Raw genomic sequence first — 27,221 nt, forward strand, 5'->3', positions numbered from 1 at the left:
TTCAAATATAGTAAATTGAATATAGTACATTTTAATGAAAAGCGTATGCATTAAACGCACTAAAATAAATAATTGAACTAGAATAATATGTCTTAAAATTTTAGACGTAGCTAAGTGTTGTACTTAATTATATAAAAAAACAAATAATAAAAGCTTGCTGTTGCGTTAGTCACAAAGGTAAAATATTAACCGAATGTGAGAATTACTGAATCGTTAAGATCTAGATAGGTAAGTGGTTTATGACGAGTTATAATTTGGATTTCATAACCTACAAACATTTTCCATACCTTTATATTTTTTACGCAAACTGCAGCCTGTAGGATATTGATACGACTGTTCAAATCTACTTCCGCTTTGTTGTCACTCCCCCTGGGTCCCTGAGTGTTTGATCGGTGTGGTGCTACTTTTTCGTCGGTTTGTGTTGCGAGTCTGCCGCACTCGTGTTCACAATGGCGACTGACACAGGCAGCAGCCTTTCAGTAGTGAAATTTGGCACAATTGTGTCATTGACTGTAGTCCTTTTAGCTTTCTGGTACCGATCGCCCGTACAGGACACGCTGGACGAGAGGCTCGACACTGTTTTATCGTCGCTTCTGAGAGCTGAAAGCAAAGTGGGCATTGATAACATCCGAAGACCCAGAGTGGCAATAGGTAAGCGGACTCTGTCCATTCTGTAATGTTATTAACATTGTTAATAACTACAATTTAAAGTATAACCCGATTCAGCGTTATAGAAGTTTGAAGGCATGCTTACTAAAGCGATAATACACGAAGGAAATTATGTCCGTGCGAGCGAACTGTGTGGAAGGAGTAAAGATGATGACTAACTGGAATACGGAATTTGTGTTTAAAATCGATTTACCTGGCCTGATCATATTAAAAGAAAATGTTATCGCGTATCATCCATAATTGTTTGACAATTTTTTTTGACAATTAAAACACATATAACGTTATCTTTCAGTAATTTAAATCAACGCGTGTGAGCAGTTAAATACTAGGTCTTAATTCTTCCCCTTTTCTTGCTGTAAAGGTTTTGTTTTAAAAAGTCACTTTTTTTACTGCATCCTGGTGCAACCAGGTGTCACAATCAAGGAGTCATGTCATGTACTACTGCTGGACCAATAATACATTGTGAACTTTTGGAGAACGGGTTTGCTAATTTGAGTAACCTACACTTGCCCCAGAGAATTGTTTTTAAGGAATTTTATCCTTTCTCACATTTTTACTTATTTCATTCAAACTGATTCCAGTCAGAAGGACTTAAAAGGGAATGTTCTGATACTGTAATTCTGAAACTGGAAAAAGGAACACTGCACTAGGCAATTCGCAGTTGTAGGTCACTGTCTGACACTTATATGTGTGTTTCCAGTTGTCCTAATGTCCACATTAATATCTGTACATAGAACATATATTTGACCTCAATCAGACTTTTGACCAAGCATTGCCCTTAAGAGGTTTGGTTGTTTGCACGCCTTTCGAAATCTGTATATATAACTAACAGGTCAATCCTGTTCCAACACCTGAAGAAATATAGTGGAGGGACATATTTAATGGGCTTCAGGGGAAAGATTAACTTGAAATTATGAATGAGCACAACTACAAAGGAGGCTGTAAAAACTATCTATGTCAAAAAGATGCAAGATGGGATTAACAGAACAAAATAAACATGGCATATGACTTCTTCAGATGTCTTGCATCACAAAAGAGACTCTTTGCGCTTAAGAAAAAAGGCAAGTATTTGGTTTTTGCCATACTGGAAGTACCCTGAAAACAAAACAGTTTCTTTTGATATTTAAAAGTGCTTAGAAAAGTAATTTCAGTTATTTATATTTGGAAGCAAAACAAAAAGTCCTGTGGTGGTGGGTATGAGTATTTTTCAGAGCTTCAGAACAGAATTAAAGACTTCATTTACAATTTATTTTTCAGCTAAATGTGTTGTATTGATGGTCTTCTGTGTTTCTACACCATAGTTGTCATGTGTGCCACATTTTGAAGTAATGATCAGTCCTGATAAATATGTAGTACCTGATTGAAAATAGTTGGAAGTGAAATGCAAATATTTGCAAAAATAAAATGCAAATTATCAAAGGTGATAATTTAATATTCAATTAGCTTTTGTTCACATTGGTTTTGAATATAAAAAATGGATATAATTTATAAATGCATCGTTATAGCACAAGAAACATTTTTAAAGAAATTAACTTTAAAACTCCAGAAATATCTTGTTCATGATTTTGAAAGTTTTAAAGGAAATTATTCTCTTGTTGACCTTTAATGGAGTGGAAACATCATTAGTATTACTTATTATTGAGATATTGATCATTAGCCTTTATAACTAGGACTCAGACTAAGTTCTTTGCTACTTTACAAGTTGTTCTTATTGGGTATGAGCTTTAAATTTATGTAAGACAATACCAGCAATCTAAAACTACCACTCATTATTATGAATGTTCTGCTTTTTTAACTCCTAGATAATTGTTTAAACATTCCAGAAGCATTTGAAGAGGTGTATACACTTATTTACAAGTGTTCTGCTGATAAAATAAAATGATAAAATTTTTATTATCATTACTCTTGGTGTGCTAGAAAATGCATACTTGTATTCAGAACAGCATTTTTGCAGAGTAATGGATATAGTACACGTACAGGCTAAAAGAGGATGTAAAATGTAATCAAATTCCAAAACAAAACTATGCAGTTTGACTTTGATCAATTAATATGCACAAGTTGCTGATTTCAGTGTATCATTGTACTTCATTGCAAATGAGTTTTGTAAGGATATTTTTACTTAGTACATTTCTTGTTATGTATAAAGGGGTTGCAGCAAAAGCTTCCTAAGAGAGAGGTACAGGCAGCTATAGTAGTTCAGTGATTACAACCTGCTAGTTTGCAAACGTTTACTTACATTTGCTATTCAAAGTGCAAATTTTTCTAAGGTAAATGTCAGTCAGTGGTCCCTCAAGGTGACTTTTAGTTCAGCTTTTCCACAGGGTTGGTATAATATTCAGTTCCAAAAAAGAACACACACTGCTTGTGTGCATGATTAAATTCATCCATTTGTGTTTGCCAAATGTACAGAACAAAGAATGGTTTTATTTGATAAATTAAATTGAATCATAGAGATCCCAGATATCAGAAGTCTTCTTTAGCCAAGGTATTTAAAAATGAAAAATTCTTCATAGTAGTTAAAATGGGGTTTGAGGGGGAAAAAGCTTAGTCATTTTTACTCTCCACTCCTGTTTAAAAGGTTATAAGCCCACATCCTCTGTAGAGGGTGACTGAGACTGGCCTCCAGGTGTATAAATACTGTCCAGCAGCAGTATGTTTGAAGTTCATGTGATTAGTATAAGACTTGAATACATGGCTCATCGTGTTTTGCTACTTATTAAATACTTGTGTATCTCAATTCAACTTGCTAATCGTTCTTTGTACTTCATATTTTTTCACTTATTTAAAAAAAACTTTGTTCTGGAACAACCTTAATTGGAAGGCAGTGAACCAACTTCAATGGGATCTTTTGCGTCTCTCAAGAGCATCCTATATGAAGAAACATATGTCAGCCGGATGCTGTTATAAAATACTACATACACGTTCACTTACACATTCCTATGGAGTAATTTGCTGGATTCAGCTTTGATTTTGAATACCCACAAATTAAAGTTTTAACAATTGCATTGTTAGCCTAGGAATTTGGTGTAAACGGTAGAGACAACTACTGAAGCAGCTTGTTTTTTTTTCTTGTGGACGTCCTTGCTTTTGCATTTCAAATTAGAAAAATAATGTGTGGATTTTCCCATGAGCATTTTAATGTCCTTACTTGCAGAGTTTGATCATGAAAAACAATTCTAAACAGATCTAATTAAAATGAACCTTCTTTGCTAATAGAGCGGCTGCTTCTTTGGGGTGCACATGCAGACGGTTGCAAATGGAGGTTGTGCTCATTTAGGTTCTAGTAAATAATGGTGCTTTTCATCTAACCAGTTCTGTCCAGATCCAAGGGAATTTGTTTCACTTTGACATGAAGATTGCCTTGTCTTTTAGGTTTTGGAGGGTGTGTGGATATCATTGTGGATGGCGTCGCATTGCTAAACAAAGTGGGAATCCAGCCCAGCAGCACTCCTCTTCATTATAACTTCATTGAGAATGTGGAACAGTTATCTCGGAGCTTTTCATATTTTTTCCCTCCTGGTGCCGCCTCAGAGTAAGTAAAATGCGGTTTTTAGATGGCGCTTGTGGTGGTCTACAGCTTTTATTTTTCTACTTTATACTTAAAAAGTCTGCCTAATACCCAAATCATAAATGTAATTTCTCTGTTTTTCCTGACTGTTTTAAAGTCTTGCGCAATTTGTGCAAATATGCCAGTCCAGAGAATAAGGTGATACTTTGCTTTGAGTGACACTGGAAACTGTCTAAAAACACTGTTTTTACAATACAGTGGCAGATACTATTAATTGATGTAGTTGGGAAATGTATCCAGGATGACTTGCATAATAGCACGATTTATATTATGAACTTCTGCCATAATTTCACAGCTAACTGTAGCTACACTACACAGTAAAGAGCAGAGGTTCCCATTCAGTAAGCTCTTTACTTACAGTAATTCCTTAATCAAACCAACAGATTGCTTGATAGGTGCCTTAGCAAGTTTTTGTTTTTCCCAAAGTCCACATTTCTAGGAGAGATGGTGAAATTAATTTTAAAAAGGGGAGCATTCTGAAATCCTCACAGAATTAGACCGGTCGGAGTGGTGGCACTGTGGCTAAGGATCTGCGCCTGTGGCTGAAAGGTTGCCGGTCCAAATCCCTTGGCCAACCGAGGAATCCTACTCCGTTGGGCCCCTGAGTAAGGCCCTTAACCCCATCTGCTCCAGGGGTGCTGTATAAATGGCTGACCCTGCGCTCTGACCCCAAGCTTCTCTCTCCCCGTCTGTGTGCCTGTGTGTCTCATGGAGAGCAAGCTGGGGTATGTGAAAAGACAAATTCCTAATGCAAGAAATTGTATATAGCAAATAAAGTGATCTTATCTTATCTCTTATCTTTTATAAATAGTAGTTGCTTGTTTTATTGTATCATGAGAAATCAACCCATATCTAATGTCAATTTTAGCTAACTATATTTTATATACTCTTTGCATAAATATTGTGGTAGTCATTATTAATGTAATGTTTGTTATATTTTTAATTATGTAAATGGCACAGTGGTGCAGTGGTTATCATTACTGCCTAGCAGCGCTGGGGTGCTGGATTCAGTTCCTGGGGTGCTATCTGCATGGTGTTTGTATGTTCTTCCTGTGTTCATTTGGGTTTCAACCAGGGGCTCTGGTTTCCTCCCACAGTACAAAGACATACTGGTAGGTTTATTGGTTTCAGGGAAAATTAGCCCTGGTGCGAGTGTGTTTGTGTCTATGTGTGCTCTGTGATGGTGTGTGTGACCTGCCTTGTGCCCATTGCTTGCTGGGATAGGCTCAGGCTCTCCAGTGACCCTGAATTGGATAAGGTCGTTAGAAAATGGATGGGTAGATGTTATTTAATCTGTGTTTACTTTTAGATGTATTATGTGTATGTTGTAATGGGTTAATAGGTAAATATCATTTAAGGTTGCAGGAGAATAAATGGCATTTCCTGGTTTTGTCAGTGAAATAACAGGTGGCCACTCCCTGGGTTTGAACCGGGGCCAAGTAAACACCTCAGACAGGCTGCTCTGTGCTGACTGTCATGCTGCCAGACATTGTAAACAAGGTCTCCTGAAACCTGTCAGATGCTACATTGAATGAATTCTTTTGAGAGACCCAGGAAAGAGACACCACCCTAACTGGCTCTTTATACACCAAATCTGGCTGCACCCTGAATATTATATCTGTAAATTCCCATATTTGAGCAAAACCATAAGGTTTTTTAGCTGAATTTAATTCCAGTAGTTAAATTTAATGGAACACATTCCTGTAATGCTTGTAAAAGAGTATTAATGACATGGCAACAGAAAAAGTTGGCTGGGTACATGTAGGAAGCAAGAAGTTGAGGTTGTGTTGAAGTGTCACTAGAGCACACTCAGCCTTTGTCTGATTCCAGACCCACATAGTGTTACTTCTGGAAACAATGGTTGTAGAACCCTGTCATGTTTTGAGGCCTGCTGTGTTGTTATGATTATATGTAAGGCTTCTCTTAGTCAGTTGTAACTTATGAACAGGGATAAAACATTCATAATATGAAAAAACATTTACCCAGTAAACAGCAGAAAAACCTACCTTGTGCCCTATGCTTCCAGGATAGGTTCTGGGTTATATCAACTAGGTTATAACTACCTAGTAAATCAATTGTAGATTCTCTCAACAATGTTATTTATGCACCTATAGTTACTCACTTCTACAACTGTCTGCCTTTGCTTTCTGTCTCTCTCTCATCCTGTCTGTTTTGCTGAACCTGCAACTTTGTTTAGGAACATCTGATTGGCTCAGTGATGTGAAACTAAAAGCACAAATACAGTACAAATCCATTGGATGAGTACAGTGCCACCTAGAACTGAGAGAGGAGATATTTGAATACATACTCAATCATAGGGAAATTACACAGACAGAGGAGAATGGAACGAGTAAATGTAAAAAATGTACATGTCTGAAGTAGTGTAAAAAATTACAGAGGTTTTTATGACCATACATTGTTGCTGTTTTCTAGCACCTGTTAAAAACCAAACCAGAAAGCAGAGACTTGAGAGAAGGGGTTCAACAGAGCCAGAGGCATCCACTCTACAGAGTGGGTGAATCCCAGTGACAGACTCCCCTGGTTCACCAACAATTCTCAAAATTCCGAAGCAGGAATAGCTGCTTATCTACACCTTATTTGCATCGCAAAACGCTATTAAGATAAACAGTTGTTTTCCATTGACCGTCCTCATGTCTCAAGAACCCAGCTGAGTGCACCCTGTTCCCTACCCCACTCTTTCACCTCCTCTGTTGTTGCTTTTTACCCTCTTTTTGTCACATACCCTCAGTCCCATACTGGGACCAGTTTAGCTGTTCAGCTGACTTTGTGATTTTCTCAGACAGCTGGTCAGCAGAATATATATTCTGATTCTGTGACTGGTATGTTCACTGTTTTACATTGTGTGGATATATAGGTTATGTCTGTATCTTAACGTGTGGTAACAAGAGTTTGTACTCATATTATAGAAGGCTTCTGAGATTGACTGGATTTAATTTTTATCTGTGCCTGATATCCTTACCAAAGGTCCCTTTTTGAAATAAAGATATTTCAAAAGTTCACTTAGCTGTTCTGGGATTTTGTGCGACCCTACAATACCGTAGTTTCTAGTAAATCTGTGTGAAAAGAGCCCGTCAATATGCTGTTAAAGATGCAGTTACCATGCAATGGTAAAACAGCTTCTGCGAGACGCTGAGATCACCAAACTTCCTGGTTCTGTTAAAAGCCACCAATATCTTTGTTATGCAATGATGAATTTGCGTTTTTCGTTTTCTAATGAAAAGATGTGGATATGATTTACTTTAATTCCAGCCTTTAAGAAATTACCAAAATATTCTTTTTTTTTACTTCATGTGCAGGTAGACATTTTAAACATCTGTTAGTGGCCTCCAGTTTGCTACTGTATGTATGTAGTTCTTAATTTCAGCCTCAACTTTCCAGTCTGGATGTGCTAACATCTGGTTAGTCTGGTTTGCTGTCTATCCTGTGGACAGATGGCTTAGAGGTCTCTACTGTAAAAGTTTTCTACTCTAAAAGTTTATTAAGTGTTTCAATATGCAAGCAATATCCTATACTGCCTGCAAGCTATGGTTATACTTAAAATGTGAAGGTGAAGGACCTGCCTTAGATTTAATTTTCCCTCTAAAATGGCAATCATTTACTTTGTACTTTAAATAGGGAAAGTGGCCTTGAAATTACTGATATAATAAAACAGTGATGTATATTAGTCTACTGTATCTAAAGGTTATATCCAAAAAATTGGAATGACCAAATATTTCCTTTATAACTATCAAATTTAAAGTATGATTGATTTATATAATAGATTAGGCTATTTTACCCTATTGCATTGAGATTCAAGGATCTGTTAATTAGTGGACCTAAGGTCTTAAGAAGAACATTTTCTGCTCCGTGGCCCTGCTCCGTGGATGAAGTACATCTACACCCTTGTGTAATGTGCTTTGGGATCCTTTGGGAGGTTAAGTGCTATATGAAATCTGTAATTGTCATCAAGCCTTCAGTGTTGGTATTTCTGTTCCATTTGTGAGGAAGAAGCTTAATCAGATTGCTCCGGTCAACCCAGCCCTGGCAGGTGTGAGTATCAGAAAGGCTAAAGAGATTAGCTTCCTAAAATAGTACTTAGCTAAGAAAGGGTACAAAGGAGAGGAATCCATTAGGCCCATCCAGCCCCTTTGGTTGTTGGTAGTTAATTAATCGAAGAATCTCACCAGACTTTTTCTTGAACAGAGCCTTCAACAACCCCACGGCTTCATGGCTGGATGGCTCATTCCCTACTCCCACAACTCTTCTGAACAAGGCCTTGGTTACGATTTTGTTTTTGAAATGACGAGCTCTTTTTTCTTGCCTCCCTGTGTGTTGTTTGTTTCAGGCGGTTTGTGGTCAATGAAACTCTGTTCAGCGAGCTTGTGGAAGCCTCCAGGGAACTTCCGGGGAACCGTTGGGCGGTTGGAGGGAACGCCGCCGTCATGGCGACCAGACTCGCCAACGAGGGCAGCGAAGTTCTCCTGGGGGGCAGCTTCAGCCCAGAGTTCACAGACGTCCTTCCTCCACATATAACAGGTTCCCGTTTATGTCCAGAGACAATGTCTTTGTCATGTTGCTTGAAGTTTACAGTGACCTCCTTAGCTACCTCAGAGGCAACAGAAAAAGGTACATGACTGCGAGATGATAAGATAAGATCACTTTATTAGCCATATACAATTTGTTGTATTAGGAATTTGTCTTTTTGCATACCCCAGCTTGCTCTCCATGAGACACACAGACACACAGACAGGGAGAGAGAAGCTTGGGGTCAGAGCGCAGGGTCAGCCATTTATATGGCACCCCTGGAGCAGCTGGTGTTAAGGCCTTGCTCAAGGGCCCAACGGAGTTTTAGTGTTAGAGCACATAGCATCTTTTTTTTATTTTTAATGACTCTTGATTTATGTACCGTAACCTAAATTGCATTGTTTCTCTTCTAGTGGCAGGTAAGACGTTGGAGGAACCTGACATCCACTTGATTCTGGAGTATCCATCTGGAGCTAAATGGGGACAGTATACCTCTAGGAGAGCAAATAGGTTTGCCATTTTTTTCATTTTATTTCCGATGTCTAAATCACCTAGATCGAGCAAGAAATTTGGCTCTTTCACCTCTTTCCTGACATTATAAATCCTCAAATGCTGAAAAATATCTGTTCTTCTTTGTGAGTGTTTGAACCCCAAACTCATCTCTGTAGAATTCTTGTTTTAGGCTCCTAAGTGGCTACACTGGTAGAGCTTGCTCAGCTTCCAAGATAAGCAGTTTGAGTGTCATGTTAGTAGTGACCATGATTCCTCAGTTGGTGTGGCACAATTAGCCAACTTTCATTTGCATTTCAGTGGGCTTTATTTGACTTCCTCAATTTTTGGTGCAGTCTTGAGAAATGGGTACTTCTCTAAAGGAAAATACAAGGGAAATGTGCTGCCCATTTCCAGCAGGTGCTATCTGACTTTTAAGTAAGGCACTAGTGAGATCACAGCTTGAACTGTTCTGAAAGGTCCACAGCTGCAGGTCTTTATGCTCCCTGTGTCGTAGAGGAGTCGTAGCTGTAAATGCTTATTGATGGAGCTTTGGCAGTTCCAAGTTAAATGGATAGAAAATGGAAAATAATTGGCAATTATGATTTCTTAAGTCCACTGTTGCAGGTTGTTGTCATAATTTTTAAGAACACAAGAAAGGTTACAAACAGGAAGATGGCATTTGGACCATCAAGCCTGTTTGGTTGCTAGTAGCAAACTGAGCAAAGGTTTGAATCCAGCCGATTCTTGAAAGAAGGATTTGAGGATTTTGAGTACTTGAATCAAGTCTTTTTTTCATTTCAAAACTAAAACATTCTGTCCTTTGAGCCTGTCAGTCTTACGCACCAGAGCCCTGTGTCTTTAGTATGTTGTACCGCAGCTCAGGCTAAAAACAAAGGCACAAGCTGGGGTTCACTGAATAATTCTTTGCTCTGTGCCCACCTTCTTAAATGTTTGTTTTTCAGGTACATTATCCATAGTGACAATCACAATCCTCTTCTGGACTCCCTGGAGGACTTTGAGGAGCAGCTCCAGACATTCAGACCAGACTTGCTGGTGCTGGGTGGCCTTCAGATGATGGATAACTTCCCATTTCAAAAAGGTAAGTAGCAGAACCAGCTTTCTCCTTCCTGAGCCTTCTTTATGTAACACACATCCCTCGACCAGTTTGTCATTATGGTTTCCTGTTTTTTTCCTCAGAAATAAGACTTTTGTACCTGATGCCCTTCGCCTCGGTGAGGGTTTTTTTTCTCACATTGCTTTGTCTTAAGCAATGTTTTTACCTCCAACGCATGTGTTTTTGTTGTTGTGCAGCTCTGACTGCTTGCTTAAGATACTAAACGGGAACCCCTGGCGTGATCAGGTGTTGCTTGGGTTTTTCGACGAGGGCATGGAGTTTCCTTCACAGCTGAGTTTGTGCATGGCTTCAAATATGAACACTGTTTTAATGCAGTTACTGATGTTGAACCTCTGAAACATCCCTATCAGTCAGCCGTGATTTTCTTAATATAAAGTAATACCATGTGTGGAATCCCAGAGCTGTGCAGTAACAACCCCTGATTTATAGGGTCATCGCATTGTTTCTCATAGATGTTTGCTCATTTGTGCTTGTTGGGTTTTTAGAACTTCTTCCCTTAACTTCTACGCTTTGACATTCAGCATTTGGGAAAGCTAAAGTAAGAGGCACTGTCACTCCTGTCACACACAAGACCTGTTTGAAACATGTTGCTTCCTAAGTTCCCAGACCTTCCTGGACATTGGGCGATTGTGTGTTCAAAGATGTAGGAAAACAATACTACTGTGTTGAAATATGCAGCCATGAAAAGAAAATGAAAAGTACAAAGAGACTGTAGAGCCCAAGGAAACCTCAAGCAAGATTTTAAACCTGACCCAGCAGGGTTGACTGCTTTCCAGGTTACTTTTTAAAAAAAACAACTTAAAAGCATACCTGAGAAGCATTCCAAATAATGTTAGTTATATTGGCATACCTGAGAAGCATTCCAAATAATGTTAGTTATATTGGCAGTGTAACAGGAAGAGGAGTGACCTAGTGACATACAAGTGTAATTCAGTATAATTTTGCCCAGGTGCATGATGACAGTATTTGTCTTACATAAGGTTGGTGCTTAAGAGGTTAAAATGTGGAGCTGTGTCAAAAGTGTGAGCAGCAGGAGAGCACACAAAGGTTCATTCCATTAAGAAAAGTGGACAAAGAAAAGAAGAAAAACAACATTTTGACTGTGGAGGCTGAAGAAGAAAAATATTATTTTTCTTTCTTAATTTTCATTGAATATCAACTTTTACATATTCTTTAACTGCACTTGTCAGTACCTGTTCACAGAAGGCTTATAGCTCTTCACATCACTGCAAGCTAATGGAGTAGACAGTTTCAGCCTGTGAAGATCATTCACTGATACTAAAAGAAACAGGACATTTGGAATTAATTTTAACTCGACAAGCGCCGTCACCTGTTGAGGTTATTTATTAACACAAGTGGATAAAAGTACTGTAAATATACTTGTACATGTACACCTGTCAGCACAATATTGCATACCTTTTCCTATGTGCCAGGATCCCAAATTTGCTTATTTCCCTTTATTTTGCATTCCGCAAGGGAGTTTTGAAACATATGTCTAAATGTTGACTCTCTGTTGTCATTTTGGAACCTGCAGGCCCGTGATCTGTTTTTCCTAAAAGGCCTAAACTGTGTTCGAGAACAAAACCCAGTTACCTCTAGCACTGATGCAACCATCTGCAGCCATTTATAGAAATATTCATTCTCAATAAAGAAAGCAAGCAACAACAAAAAACTGTATCTGTACACACAACTAAATGGACTGAAATAGAATTGTTTGTTTTCTTTCTCTTGTATTTGCTTGATCTTTGAACAAACATACACGTCCTGTGTCTGTCTGTGCTTGGTTCTTCCAGGAAAAGCAAGTGTTTGTGGCCTCAAATAACAGGCACAAGTTTACATTTGTAAATCTTTGAAAATCTGCCCTCCCAAATACAGATTTCTGAAGAACATAGTAAAGCTATGTAATATTTGACAGGTTTATGTGGCCCCTTTAACAAGCATGTTGCCACTCTGTGTTGGCCATAATCACTGTTTGGAATGCAATGTCCTGAAAATATTTTCAGGTCTGCTTAATTTATGACATTTTCATTGCTTTCGATTCTCACTAATGATATAATATGCAGGTGTACATTGTCAGATTCTGTTATATTGGTATCATTTGAGCTACGTATATGAAATTCGGATGAACGTCTTATAACCACCTTGTGGCAGGCCAGCTGTCATGAGGGTGGTGATGACAGCTTGCGTGCCACTACAGACTCTTAAGACCTCTGTGGTGTTTGTCAGTCTCACGAGGTGCATTGGTGGAGGGCTAGGAGCCACGTTGTCACGTGGAGATAACTGAGTGTTTGGGATAAAGAGGGACTCGTGGTGGTTGTTGGTGTTGGGTTGTAGGAGAGCAGATTTTTGTGAGAGTAAAGACTTCTTTTCCTTGGCATTCATTGTCCATTTTGAGTTCTGATGTGCTCAGGCACACACACCTTTACTGTTCCTTTTCAAATTTAAAGTTGACCACATTAAAGTTTTTTTTTTCCTCCAACCACAAAGTCAGAAATAGATTTGTAGATATTGAAAGTGTTAGCAAATTTAACATATTTCAATCAGATGAGATTTCATAATGAGTTGATATTGTTGATTAGACTATTTTAAAATTGGAGACATTCAGGTAGTGGATAAAAAATGGGAATGCAATATAAATTCACTTAATAGGATGCTGGGCCACCATGTGTAGCTAGTATAGCCAGGCACCATGGCTTAGAGTATACCAGCATCTAGATTTCTTCAGGACCAATATGGCACCATTCGTCCATGAGAAAATCAGGTGCTACATGGGCTCTTTTCTATTTGTCAAGAGCATGGTAAAGGATATGCATATCACCCTTCTTCACAGCTTGGTTGTCAATTACCTGTGATCTTTGCACCACTGGACTTGCAAACGGGCACTGCCTGGTGTGATGAGCAGTTTGTGCATTGCAGCCTGACTGGGATCCGGCTCTGTGGAGTTCTCAGAGTATCATTTTTGATGAACCTGCTTGTTTGCACCCCAGGTTTAAATTTCCAATCGACTGATCTGCAGTTGGGCCAGTACAGTGGCACAGTGGTTAGCATTGCTGCCTCGCAGCTCTGGAGTGCTGGGTTCGATTAAGGACCTGCGGTGCTATCGGCGTGGATTTTGTTTGTTCTTCCCATGTTCTCATGGGCTTCCTCCCACAGTCCCACAGCGATTATGTGCATGTCTGTTTGTATTTGTGTGTGCCCTAGGATGGACCGACATCCCATCCAGGGTTTATCCTGCCTTGTACTCATTGTTTGCCTAGCTCCGGCTTTGGCTGCCCCACGATCCTGAGTCGGATGAAGAGGTTAGAAAGTGGAAGATCTGCAGTTGAACTTTGAATTACTGTAGGGATATCCTGATCCTCGACCGTGGGCTTTCACCTTTTGTCCTTTATTGATGATGTCTTTGTCTTGGATTTCTATGCTGACATCACCTTTGGCACCACTGCAGCCCAACAATCTCCCCTCTTTCAAAGTCACTGAGGTCAGCCTTAATCATAAGTGTCCAACCTTTTTTCGTACATGGCCCTACGCATGCTGAGATGGTATTTGCTAAATTAACACATGAGCCACAACTGTATGGAAGCCTTTGCTTTCAAAATATTTGCAACATAAACTAGGTCAGGGAGTTAGGACTGGTGTGGGGTCTTATTTAGTCTGATATGATTTCCTGTCAGGTTTGCTTTTCTGCCTAGCAAAAAATGCCTCTCTCTGTGTAACCCTGAGAGAGTCTTAGCTTTAATTTTTTTAATTCTGTGGTCGGTATATGATGAGAGGACCTTGTAGTTATTTCATTGCTATTGTTTAACAAGGCTGTTTAACTGGAAGTAAAGTAATAGATATGGAAATTAACTAATCTCCTTTATTACAGAATATGTCTCGAATGTAAAAAAGTGCAAGGCTAAAGTTTTTTTTTTTATTTCTGTGATTGTGATGTATTAATTTGAAATATGCTGAACCACTAAGGGAAGAGTAATGATTCACAGATTATGTAGATGACTGGCTGCATGAAAGTTCTCTGTCGCTCATACTTGAAGGTGTACATGATTTTATGATGTGTTTTTTAAACCAGTGCACATACTGTCTTGTTACACTGGGTCATGGGAAACCAGGGACACTATAAGCTTTATCAACATCAGATGTCAGCCCATTTTTCTCAACAAACAAGACTGCAGCCATTGGAGAAGTTAACTGCTTACACCCCTGTCTTAGAGACTTTACTTCATTTTTTTTAGGATTTAGGTTTTGCTGGTGTGAGTCTTTTAAAATGGCTATTAAAAAGCATGATTTAATTTCACCCTAATAAATTTTATTTAGACAAAACTCTTAGACGAGACTCCTGGCAAAAACACTGCAGAACTATATGTTGCACACACTTTTTATCTGTGGGACATTTGCAGTTCAATAAGAAAGAAAATGTACATTTCTAATTGTTCTAAAGACGGCTGGAATATTGTTAAATTAGCTCCTCTCAAGGTTGGCACTATTCAGTCTTCTAAACTGGGAGGCTTGTTGTTTTTCTCTTTCACACAAAACCATTTGCTGCAAATAAATCCTACTGCACCCAAGAAAAAAGAAGCTTTCTTGTGACTAACGGGCAGTTTAAAGAATAGTTTCCCTATATAATATATATAAATATGTAAAGTATCAGTCTGCCTGGAGCCATAAACTGGCCGCATATCACTGGAGGCTGCATTCACAGTCAAAGTAGGCTGAAAAAGCTGAGCGAAAAACACGAGAATAGTTTCATCAATATGATCAAATTAGTCAACTTTGTTTTGAAAGTCTTTCAAAAGCTTTATAACTTTTACTCTTTATACTTTTTATAAAGACCCTCATTTTCAGTTACTTCAGCGGAGGCGTGTTAGTTTAATGTCAGTGAGCTATAAGGTTTGTCGTTGTAGTTTCAGTTTAATATATAATACATCCAATTGCTTTTATATTGTCTCTGAAATATTTCTTTGTTTATCTAATTCTATGCAACAGAAAACAAGTGAATGCTACTTGTATTCTATCTGTAAAGTTTCACAAGCACTTCAAGAGTGTTAAAAAGTGTTCCTGGCAGCGTTGATGACTTAGAAATACTGTAAATGACGCGTCTACAAGCACTTCATGGGAACAAACCCAGTCTGGTGGTTCTTGATATACAGATTGTTACACTGATGTGCTCTGTCAGCTTGGCTTGAAAGGAAACCAGTGAAGCCACTGATTTTTAAAGTCAGCTGAGCTATTGCTTATCTAAGCTGCTAGTGTTTCAACAGTGTCTGCTTTCAAGACCGAGTTTGACAGAGCACATCAAAATCAGACAGAATAGATAGATTTTAATCTTCAGATCTGACTACAAAGCCAGTCATATAGAGAACAGAAAAGGGATGAGAATAGGTACCATTCTATACATGTTTAATGTTGTTTTTTTGTCATTTTTAGTCCAGAAATGAAAGTGCAACAAATCAAGGCACATCAAGTCAACTTTGATTTAGAAGTCCTTACTAGGCATTTCATCATAAAACCATCTTTATTGATTGTTTGATGGTCTTTGCTTTACTTTTGGTGCCTGGGACTGTTCAAAATTCTCTTTCAGTCCAGAAACATCAAAAACATAAGCAACAAGAGGGTGTTATTTGACACATCCATTTCATTGTTTTATTTTAATAGCTAATTGATCTGAGGGTCTTATCCAGTCTTTGATAGAAGCCAGGATATCAACTTCAGCAACGTGACTAGATAGTTTGTTTGACACTTCCACAATCCTTTGTCCAAAAACGTGCCTCCTGTTCTCAGTTTTAAATGTATTTCCTTGTAGTGTTGCCCTCTGGTTTTTTTATCACTGTCAGGTTTAAAGAAGCCCAATGAAAAAAGCTCATTTTTGCCTGTCAGTGTAGGGCATTTCTTTGAAACTAGTAATATGTTTAGTGACTCTTCTCTGAACTGATTCCCCACTGTATTGTGGTGACTATAGAATTGTATACTAGGTGGAGTTTATTTTTATCTTAACATAACGTCCCTTGGTTTCAGTTCTTCACTTTTAACTATACATCCTAAAATTGACTTTTTTGTAGCTTTTTTATTTCTTACTTGAATCATAAGTGTTCCTGTTGACCCACTCTCTCTCTGAGGCTAGTGGGCTGGAGAACTTGGCTGACCACAGACTCTTGTTCACATTATACTGAAATGCGGATGCTGTTTACCTCCACATTTCCAGACAGTAACTGATCTTCAGCCTACCTTATGGACTCTGGCCACCACAGCATTAATCTAAATTACACTACAAGTTCCGGAGTTGTTCTGAATATTGCGTTGGAAATGTTGCTCTTTTGAGTATTTTATAGTGAACTAGGTAAATCTTTTGATTAAGCTAAATACTGGATAGTTTACATTAGTTTGTTCCTATGTTTTATATGTTGAAAGTTTGTCTTGACTGACATAATTAGCACTCCACATATGTGAGTATGTCTAATTTATCTGCTTCCAGGAACCTGCAATTCGCCAGTTATAAATTTGAAATGGGACCAAACTAATGATGAATGAGTCACATTTCCATGACAACTTCACAAACAAAAACAGGTTTACCTTATCTCTTAATTTCAGTTAGAGATATGATCACCCTAATGAACAAATAACCCTGCAAGAAGTTATCTCCCTCAAAATAGCAGCAGTAATGTGTTAGGATGGGTTTTTGATCTGGTGGGGTTGCTGGATTAAGGCCATGTTTCCAGTCTCCATGAGAAGGAACTGTGGACGGGATACAGCAGGATAATTGTTCTATAAATTGCTGGCAGTAAATGGACATACGTGCGTAACTGGGAGTTTGGTTTGATAATTTTAGTACTCCATGTGAGCCGTAGAAGTACCTTATTTTCCATGTTTCAGGACCTGCACACATTGATGAACACCAAGAAGCATAAGGCGTAGCTGATAAATTACAAAAAAGCAACAATCGCAGCTTTAGAGCATCTGCTTTTTTCAGATTTAGGCTGTGGTGGCCGGAGAAAATGTGAAGGCTGAAAGTGTAGTTATTGTATGGATGAACTTAATTAAATCAAGAGTTTTAAGGAGAGGGTGCTTTTTTGTTGTGTGTTTAGCTGTTTATCATAAAAAAAACATTAACAGCCAACGTGAAGCAGCATACCAACCTTTGCCTGCAAACCTAAGTTTTATTCTATAATAAAAGCGTTGTGAAAATACAAAGCTGTATACAAATATCAGAAAAAAACTGCCTTATATAAAGACATTTAGCCCATAACAGCTTCCCTGTAATGTATTTAGTCAGATCTATAACACTCAAGTGCCTGTTTAACTGGGATTTCAAGTTTACACAAACTTTCCATTTTAAAACAATGTTGGCAGTCGCTCTGCTATAAACGGTGACACTGTTCAGAATGCTGTAGTTAAAATGAAGAGGGAAATAAAAATAATTTCCGAGCTTAAAAGCGGTGTGTATCGAGTTTTTGGTCATTAGCTATCCTTAACATTTTTAGTGTCCTGCCTCGGTGTGACAGGGATGTTCCTCTCTCTTGTCAGGAGAGCGGGAAGCCAGGCTCCAGCGGCTACAGAGGCTGATGGAGTCGGCCGACCTCGGGACGGGCGTCCACTTCGAGATGGCCTCCTTCGTGGACAAGGGATTGTTGGAGGAGCTGCTGGACAGGGTGCTGCCCTACGCGGACTCTCTGGGCATGAACGAGCAGGAGCTGCCCAACCTGCTGAGCCTGATGAGGGGGGGCAACGTCACCGTGCTCTCGGACCCCAACCCCCGCGTGGCCACGGTGCTGGACCAGATGAGGGAGCTGTACCGGCTGGTGAATGCCCGGCACTCCCGGCAGGGCAGGGGGCGTGCGCTCACCCGGCTGCACGTGCACACCCTGGCCTTCCAGGCCATCATCGTCACCAAGGGCTCCTCTTGGAAGAACACCATGTCCGCCACGGCCAAGGCCTCGCTCACCGCCAACCGCCACGTGTGCGGCTCCCCCGACATCAACCCCAGCAAGGCCAAGCTCATCATGGACGACTCGTTCTCCATCAGCCGGAAGGAAGGCAGCCAGAGGATGCCCTTCCTGGAGACCAAGCCCGTGTCGTGCTGGGACGAGGCGGACTACGAGATCTGCGTGGCGCCGGTGCTGGTCTGCACGGAGGTCTACCAGACCGCCGGGGGAGGGGACAATATATCTGCAGCTGGCCTGGTGCTTCAGATATGACCAGAAAAGACACTCGGGCCGTTAGTGTTTTATTCAATTGATGAAATAGTTCCCATATCATGTGAAGAACTTTTATCTGTTTTTTATTAATTTGTGAACCGGATTCAGGTAGTGCAATACAGGGGTCTAGTTTGTTTTCTTTGCATTTTCGTTTATGTATTGTATTTGGCAACTGTGAAGCCTTTTCTTTCCTCAAACGTCACTTTTCAGTCCAACCATAAGGAACGTTTGGCCTCACCCCAATTGGTTGTGGGGTTGTGGAAGATAAATTTAAACATTTTTTTTCTGAAGCCGGGTTGTTGCCCTGATGACAGTGATTGAACATCTGAAGAGTCTTTCGATAGCCAGAGTTGTGAAGATGCTAAAGGGGTCACGAGCAAATGATGGCTGTCATTTTATATAAATGACGGACTTTGTCATGTTTTATCACTTTACTGTGAATTAATCTTCACAGCAGTGACAAATACTGTGGTCATCACGGTGTTAAATAATGCATTCACTATGCCTTCCACCTTTTAGAAGGTAGCAAGGATATGAAATGGTGAAGATGCACACATTCTGAATAAGGCTTCTTTGAAAGGCTCCTCCTTATTGTAACCTGCCTATTCCATCATTCAAAGGGTTGTTACAAACCTATTAATATAGTAATATATACCTGTGTTAACTTGCAGGATCCCAAACGATTAATCATTTTCCCAAAAATATTTTTGTTGAGTGAAATTGTGAATGATTTAGACATGTTGAACATCATAAATGTGAACATCCCTGCTATTTCTGAGTGCTTTCTGAAATGGCCAAATAAATCCTAGAATGTGGCCTTGTGATGTCTAGTGCAGATGCCAGGGATCTAATTATACAGCCATTTAGAAAATGTATGTGTTCATTAAATCAAGTGACAATGGTGTACAGACAACTAGATGGACTGTAGTCAAGAGTTTGTTTATCTTCTCTGTTTGCTTCACTGTTGTATCGACAAACACTTCATTTTTGCTAATCAGGATAAGTCATTTGGGGATCCTGACAGGTAAAATAAGGCATTGTATACAATATTGATAGGTTTCTAGCAATCTCTAAGTGTGGATGTTCTTTTACATATCATGTCCTTCTTATGCATGTTGTTTTTGTGATTAAGAAACACAGGTAATTATCTCTGAAAAGTGACCCTTGGAATGATCAGAGAGCAGAATTGCATCAACAGTTAAAGTGTCTGTTCCTGGAAGATTCCTTCCAAAAGGTCATTTTACCCCTCCCCATCTTTCCAATCTTTCAGCATCTTGAAATCCATGTTTATTGTTCATCGTTTCTGTTTTCTTCTACTGCAAGACCTCTGCAGAAACCTGCCAATGCAAGCATTCTATGTATCCTGCTGTGGTGTCGAGCCTTTTCTTTTAATCGTCTCATTGTTTTTAATAACCACTTATCCAATTCAGGTTAACTGTGGCTTGGAGCCTATCATGGGAAGGATTGGGCGCAAGGCGGGATACACTCTGGGTGGGATGGCAGTCCCATCACAGGGCACACACTCACACCAGGAGTGGACTGTGCTGGACTGTGGGAGAAAACCACATGTCCATATCTCCATGGAGACAGCACCCCAGGTCCAGAACTGAACGCAGGGCCTCCGCACTGCGAGGCAGCAATACTGACCGAAGTGCCACTGTGCCGCCTACCTTTTCTTGTAATGTTTCTTATTTTTCTTCTAATTATTTTTATTTTATTTTTTACCCATTGCCAGGCACAGAGAATGCTGCCAAGTGTAGGGTAGGAAAGAGTATTTCAGATAAGTGAATTTCTTTAGTCTGTTAAGGGAGTGTGAGTTTATTGCTTTCTTTCTTGGAAGGAGATGGGGTTTGTGTCTTGAAAAATCCTGTATATGAACTGAATATCCTTTTCAAACACCAGGCAAAGAAAATGCAGAATATGAAGTATTCAAAGAATATTTATTTTACATTAAATCTTTTAAGTGCAATTGTTCAAAAAAGCACATAATAGGATGTCCACAAAGCAAGAATTGTTTTAAGCTCAAGTCAAGTTTTGTTCAAAAATCACAGTTTGTTAAAAAGAAATCTGTAAAGATGCCAGGGCATATCTCGATCTTAAGAAGGTGAATCTCTAAAAAGTCTTCCTGTGCCTAGAAGTAGTTTTACTGTAATGCAGAAATCAATAAATTATGAAGTACACAAATTAAGTATTATGCAGAGAAGATTAAATGACTCTTTGCAGGACAAAGAGATGTTTGCAGAAAAGATCTGACCAGAAGAGAACAGAGTACCGCGGCACCCTAAATTTTGCTGTTCTGATATCAAGTGACTGGTACAAGTTAGTGAATTTCAAAACCAGGTGGGAAGTATTGTCCTTTTCCTGAGGTGCAGAGCATAATGAGGTCCAGACACAGGGAGCCCTAGTATGACTAAACAGCCCTTCACCTACCACCATTACCAGTAGATAAGATTGAGTCGTGGAATTAAGAGCATTATCTTGGTCAGCTACTTTATTGTATCAAAGTAGAAGTTTTTTTTTTTTAAACGGGGACAGATGAATTTTTTTCCAAATGGGATTTATTACAGGCCCTCTACAATACAAATATTTTGGGTCCCATATTGATTTTTTTAACCAGCATGTTTAATGTGGCCTCCCTTTTTAAGTAAACTTTCTTACATTCTTAAAACAAAGTTTAAACTGTGGATGGCGATTTTGTTGGATTCGTTTTTCTTCACAGCAGGGAGGTTCTTTTGGGAGCCAAAAAATAAGAATTGGTGAAATTCCTGAAGGTTTTAACCAGCAGGCTGCTCACAAGGAGTAAGGGCATGACCTACAGGGCAGGCGTTAGAGGCTTGAGCCTGGGCACTGTTGTGAGCTGATTAAGCGGGGGGACACGAGTGGCAGCTACAGTGAAAAGTATTTCTGTTGGGACAGTGAAGTGAAATTTGTCATTTTTGCAGTGTACTAATAGAATTTGTATTTCAGATCAAAAATTAAATTAGAGGTGAAGGTACCAAAAGGTTTTATTTTTGTATATTTATATGCATACATGTTAAGTCATGCTAGAACCAAAAATGTTTTGTGTTAATTCCCGCCACTTTCAGGAGAATCATGACAAATTGATTCATTTGTGATGAACCACTTTCAGTTGTTGCCTTTTTCTGTTTTTCTGGCTTAGTTTAGTCTTCCACAAGTAAAATGCACACTCAATATCAGGAGACTGGCTTGTCCAGTTTCCACTTCTTCCTCCTGATGAACTCCTTTGATAAGTGCAATTTGTTTTGGGTCATTATCTTGCTGCAGGGTGAATTGCTGCTCATCAAGTTTGGAGCTATTTTTTGGAACTGGCCGTACAAGATATTTCTGTACCCTTCGGAATACATTCTGCTGCCATCATCAGTTACGTTATCGATAAAGGCCAGTGAGACAGTTCTAGAGGCAGTCGTGCACGCCCAAGCCAAGACGTTACCTCCATCGTTGTACTTATTTTCAGTTTCTAATCTGGCCTTTCTGTTTTTAGAGCTAATAAGTGTAGCCCTTGTGATAATGAGATACTTTCGCCTCTGCTCACAGGAGATTGTCTTTATCTTCCTTTATACCTCCTCACTCAAGAGGCAGGCCCAAAATGTAAAGTGCAAGGCTGCACATTCACAGCTCTTTTATGTTTTCACAATTAGTGCAACATACAATGCCTGAGCAATCAGAAACACCTGCCAGCTGTTTGTCCCACTACTTATGCTCACCTGAAATGGGGGGAATGAACACAACAAATGACATTGTTCTAACGTGTGCTAAACATGTCTCCAAATAATAATACCCAGAAACAGAAGATAAAATTGTCAGGCTCATTCCTGCTGGAATGCTGTGGCAAGAGCTGGGGTTAGCCATAGTAGCTGGCCACACCTCTACTCACCTGTTCCTCTCACAAGAAATCTGTATTGCCTGCAGGCAATTTACATCCATTTCTGCATCTGGTAGTGCAGAATACTTAAGTGTGTAATATATGCGTGTTCATTTTCAGGTCAGTTCGACCAACATTCAAGGTTTTGGTGTAGAGTTTAGCTTTGAGATTGAGTCTATTTATGAATTTTGCTTGGAGCCCTTCGAGTCTGTAATTTCTGTGTCTCCTGTCTTGTGCTTATTTGGATTCCTGACCTTGCTTTGTTCTCTACCACATCTCTGATCACTGGCTGTGCTGGTTACTCTCTGTGGTGTTTATCTTGATTTGGACCCTGTCTTGCTTTGATCTAGTCTCTGGACATTCACTTTGTGCTTTGCTAGTGTCTTCCTTGGTCCTGGACCAAAGATTCTGGACAGTGTTTGCCTGCATCTTCCTCTTACCTGAATGATGAGCATTGCTCTACCTGTGTCACCACCCTGCCTGCAGTTTCCCTGTGTTGACTCTCGCCCAGCATGTGTCTTCATCTTAAATCTGTGCTTACATCCATTGTTGGCAATGGATTATGACAGAAATTCTGTACATTTGCCCCATAGTAATCTTTTTAAACTGAAATACAGATTCCATTAGTGCACAGCAGCAATGACAGTGAAGTGAAATTTGTCCCAATAACACTTTTCACTGTATCTGGAAGAGAACAGGAGGCAGTTCTTTACATAAAGGGATGTGGTAGTATGGAGTGAGATGCTGTGCTCAACTATGTTGTAAAATGTAAAAACGCTGGCTCCTTTCAAGAAACAGCTGGATGAGATCCTCTGCTCAATTTACTATTACCCAATGAGCCAGATGGGCCATATGCCATTATTCCGCCATTTGGTACTAAATTTGCTGTAGGGTCTGCAGTGTGGAAATGGCAGGAGAAGACTTGCACAGTCCAAACCTTTCCTGTTGGCAAAAGGTCACGGCTTCATGCAAGGTTTGTTAATTGTAGACTACTCTACAGCTGAGGGTATAAAAACAATGTTTGTGTGTGGAACTTTTTTGAAACCTCAGTTAAGAAAAGCAATTGAACCAGCTTCCAGGGCAGAGATGTTAAATGTGTTTTTATTAATCACTGCAAAGACGAAGAATACAGCTGTTTCAAGATGATTTTCTCGTAACAGCACAGAATTATCTAGTTTTCCTACCTATGTTGACAAATAGGTTATAGCACTGTGGGAACTGGATTCTTTAATGATCTCCTTCCTGTAGGTCCTACTAAGGCATAATGAGGTGGCATAACAATGTGGACTTTGGCAGGACTTTTCCGGAATACTAAAAAGTTGACAGAACTGGAGGCAATTAAAACGCAATTTATCTTTGTGTACTTGATGATAATGCTGGCTTTCTTAGTTTTCAGACTATGGTGGCAAGATATTAATCACAAACCTACTTTGACATAAACCATTTAATAAGGCAGTAGCTGACAGCCTGTGGAGGAGTGCCTCACCAAATTTAGGAAAGGGATTAAAGGAGCAGGTGATTAAATAACAAACCTGACATGTCTGTAATCAATTTCCCTTCGGGATCAATAAAGTGTTATCTATCTAATGGAGGAGTATGAATCAAATGTTAAGCTGAAATTTGGCCTACTGCCTGCACCAATCTTTAATAATCTATAAAATGTGCTATACCAGTATTTGAATCTATAAAGGCATCTATTTCTGAACAAGGTTTTAGAGTTACAACTCTGCTTCTATTTCAACACGTTTTAACACTTTTATTTTGACACAGTTAACCACAATAGTGGTTAAAGCAAAGCAACTAAAAGCAAAGGAAATTCACAATGGAATATTTGTCTCACATTTGATTAAACCACTTAAAACAAATCAGTTCTTAAATATCTGAACAACAATTCACAACATAAGATTAGCCTTTATGCAGGTGGTTAAAAAGTTAAGGTTTAAGTATGTAGGATTTAGCCTAAATCTATTGCACGTCTTAAGACAGTACTCAGGAGTCAACTTCTGTACTGTTGTACTACAGATATGAACTTTAGTGGCTGTAGTTCTAAAGCTTGCACATCAAATTCTGTTTCTTTTTGTGTGATTGAAAGTAAAAAGAAACTCCTCCTAATTATTCCAGCTTTCAAAAAGTTACCCAAAAGCCATTCTGACTTTGTGTCACATGGTAATTCTAAGCCTCAAGCTGCTGAATATTTTCCACATGAAATTCAATTCAAAAGTTCTTAAATTAGAGAAAGAGAAAGAAATGTGATGTTTAATACTTGCATCCCTTGCAGTAAACATACTGTATGCTATATATTTACAATAAATCACTAAAAACTAAACACATTTAATCTCTTGCAGATCTTAACAACAGATGAGTCCAGTGCCCTTTTATGTTCTTTAAAAAAGCAATACATTCAGTAATCCCTGCCAAGCTACATTGAGCTTTGTGATTATTGCTTTTAAAGGTGCTATATCAAATATTTAGTCATTTTAAGTTTATTGGTAAGCCTTTCCAGATTAACAAGTTTAATTCATGATATATTAAATGGTATTGCATATGACAAGTTCCCCTAAGCTTTTATTTTGATCCATTTAGAATATGTGGCATTTTGTTAATGACAGAACGTGATCTGTAAACTCATGATCTAGAAGCTCCTAAACACCCCCTGGTGGCCAGCAATGCCATGTCTCTAAAGCCTTGTCAAGGGATGCTGGTGTTTGTTGTGTCTGTGAAATCGAGAGAGTTAGGGCTTTGTATGGTTCATCTGAGACGAGTTGTGTGCTGGCTAACAGACCCATGGGACTAAGCAAGCTATGTGGTAACTTAAGAAGGCATAGAAAACGCTGTGCTGAAGCGTTACAGTCCTGGATGGCAGGTTGCATAGTAACTTGTCAGGTCCAGTGCTAAAGAAACAGGGAAGGATTACTGCACCAGGGCTGACAGGAGGGGTGGTAGTATATAATATTCCATGTAATGTAATCTGTGCACAGATGAGAGAGCAACAGTTTAGACAATAGAGAAAATCATATTGAAGTGTCCAAACTGCTGCAGACAGATGGGCAGTCCAGTGAAAATTAAGAGACATGTAGACCTCATGGACTGAATCATGAGCACTACGCCATGCTATGGCTAGTGAAGAGAGAGCAAGAGCTGGGTGCTAAGGTCTAAGTCTGACTGAAAACACCTAATTGTCACGACAACTATACTTTATAAAAGAGTACTCAATGGATAGATATATCTTGTGATTCATAACTCATAAAAAAGCAAAAATCACCCTTCCCTCCTAGGAAAAAGAATATCATTCATGTTTTATGATTATATTATTAATGATCAGAAACAATAATATAATACAAAAACACATTACTTTCCCAGATTAGTTGTTGATTGCTTGAAGAAAAGCTTTTCTGTACTGCATTCTTAGGGGTTCATACAAAATAAAAGAGACCTGCGAGTATTAAATATGCAGAATGCCTCCATCTGAATTTAGAAATGGGATCTGACTTTAAAAAAAAATAAATTTAGAAAACCATAAATGCATCCATTGCACTGATGCTGTATTCATCCTTACAGTACCAAGACTCTGGAAATGATCAAGTTTATTATCATCTGGCACAAGCCATTAAGGGATTTAATCTTTATGTTGTGCCGCATCATTGAGGTCTGCAGGAATGGATGCTTGTCTCCTGAGGACATTTTCATTATGACAAAAATTTTCGTGAAACTGCAAGACAGATGGTACATGAGCTTCATGCCTACAAATCTAGCTGTACCCCAGCAGTGACGGCACAATAAATGGTGAATTCGAATTGGCAGAACTCTTTTCATAGGGTATACACGTTCCTTTAACAGGATACATGCCAACAGGACTAAAAAAAACAACATCCAAATGAGTGTCTAGGTGAGTGAAGATAGTTTGTTCTGTATCTTACTTATCTTCTTCTATTGTATATATTACATCTTATCTGATTGTTATTTTAACTGCACTAAATAAAATGCAAGAAAACTGTTTTACAAACACCATTGTCTGCAACAAATCTAGGACACAAAGAAAAGCACAATGGCAGGTTTTACTTCATACTGAAGGGTACTGTATAGATAAGCATACTATTTTCCTTTAGACTTCACATGTCAACTTGGTCCTTTCTCTGTCCACCTATTCCTCACCAGGGTTAAGGATATTTGATGGTACACTTGATAATGTGAAATGCAGGACTACTGTACATGTATACAAGGGGTTTTCTTTATTTGATATGCAAAACAGAAGGTCCACTTTATACCTAATGAATAACTAATTATTTTAATTCCCTTAAAACAGTTACAAACTGCATATATTCAGGATAGCAGTTGCTGTTGTTAGGGAAAGACACATTAGACAGTAGAGAGAGAAGATAGTACTACTCCAAAGAGTTCTGTATCTATCAATGTTAGTGCTCAGACATGGTGCTGCACATGAGAAGGCTCTAACACCCATTGTCTTTGAACCTGGCTTTCAGCACAGTAAGAAGCCCAGAATCAGCAGATCTAAGGCTAAGAGATGAATTACACTCATGCATTGAATCCTTAATATGATCAACAAGACTATATAGATAGATACTTTATTGATCCCGTGAGGGAAATTGCAGAATTAGTGTCTTAGTGTCTTATAAATGAGCAGAAGAATCATGTACTCCACTGTAAACTTCACAGAGAGCAAGGACAGTTTACAGAGGGCAGGAGTTATGATGAACTTCAAATGAAAGGACAGGGTCAAAAGTAACACCAAAGTTTTTAAGTAAC

General features: G+C 39.0%; 1 protein-coding gene across 1 annotated transcript; it reads left to right on the forward strand.

Moving 5' to 3' along the window:
- Positions 1-407: 407 nt before the first annotated feature.
- adpgk2 (ADP-dependent glucokinase 2) lies at positions 408-23,983 on the forward strand. Its single transcript, XM_088935446.1, has 6 exons — positions 408-651; positions 4,042-4,201; positions 8,583-8,773; positions 9,175-9,271; positions 10,216-10,352; positions 17,904-23,983. Exons 1-6 carry the CDS (start codon positions 450-452, stop codon positions 18,572-18,574), a joined length of 1,458 nt encoding a protein of 485 aa, XP_088791572.1. The 5' UTR covers positions 408-449; the 3' UTR covers positions 18,575-23,983.
- The last annotated feature ends 3,238 nt before the right edge of the window (positions 23,984-27,221 follow it).

The sequence above is a fragment of the Atractosteus spatula genome, chromosome 2 (assembly GCF_055471065.1).
Source record: "Atractosteus spatula isolate fAtrSpa1 chromosome 2, fAtrSpa1.hap1, whole genome shotgun sequence".
In the NCBI taxonomy this organism is placed as follows: Eukaryota; Metazoa; Chordata; class Actinopteri; order Semionotiformes; family Lepisosteidae; genus Atractosteus; species Atractosteus spatula.

Excerpts from the sequence above, each read along its gene's own strand:
- adpgk2 (XM_088935446.1), top strand. The coding sequence starts at position 450 with ATGGCGACTGACACAGGCAGCAGCCTTTCAGTAGTGAAATTTGGCACA. Across the intron at positions 4,202-8,582 it reads CCTCCTGGTGCCGCCTCAGA|GCGGTTTGTGGTCAATGAAA; the intron begins GTAAGTAAAATG and ends TGTTTGTTTCAG. Across the intron at positions 10,353-17,903 it reads TAACTTCCCATTTCAAAAAG|GAGAGCGGGAAGCCAGGCTC; the intron begins GTAAGTAGCAGA and ends CTCTCTTGTCAG.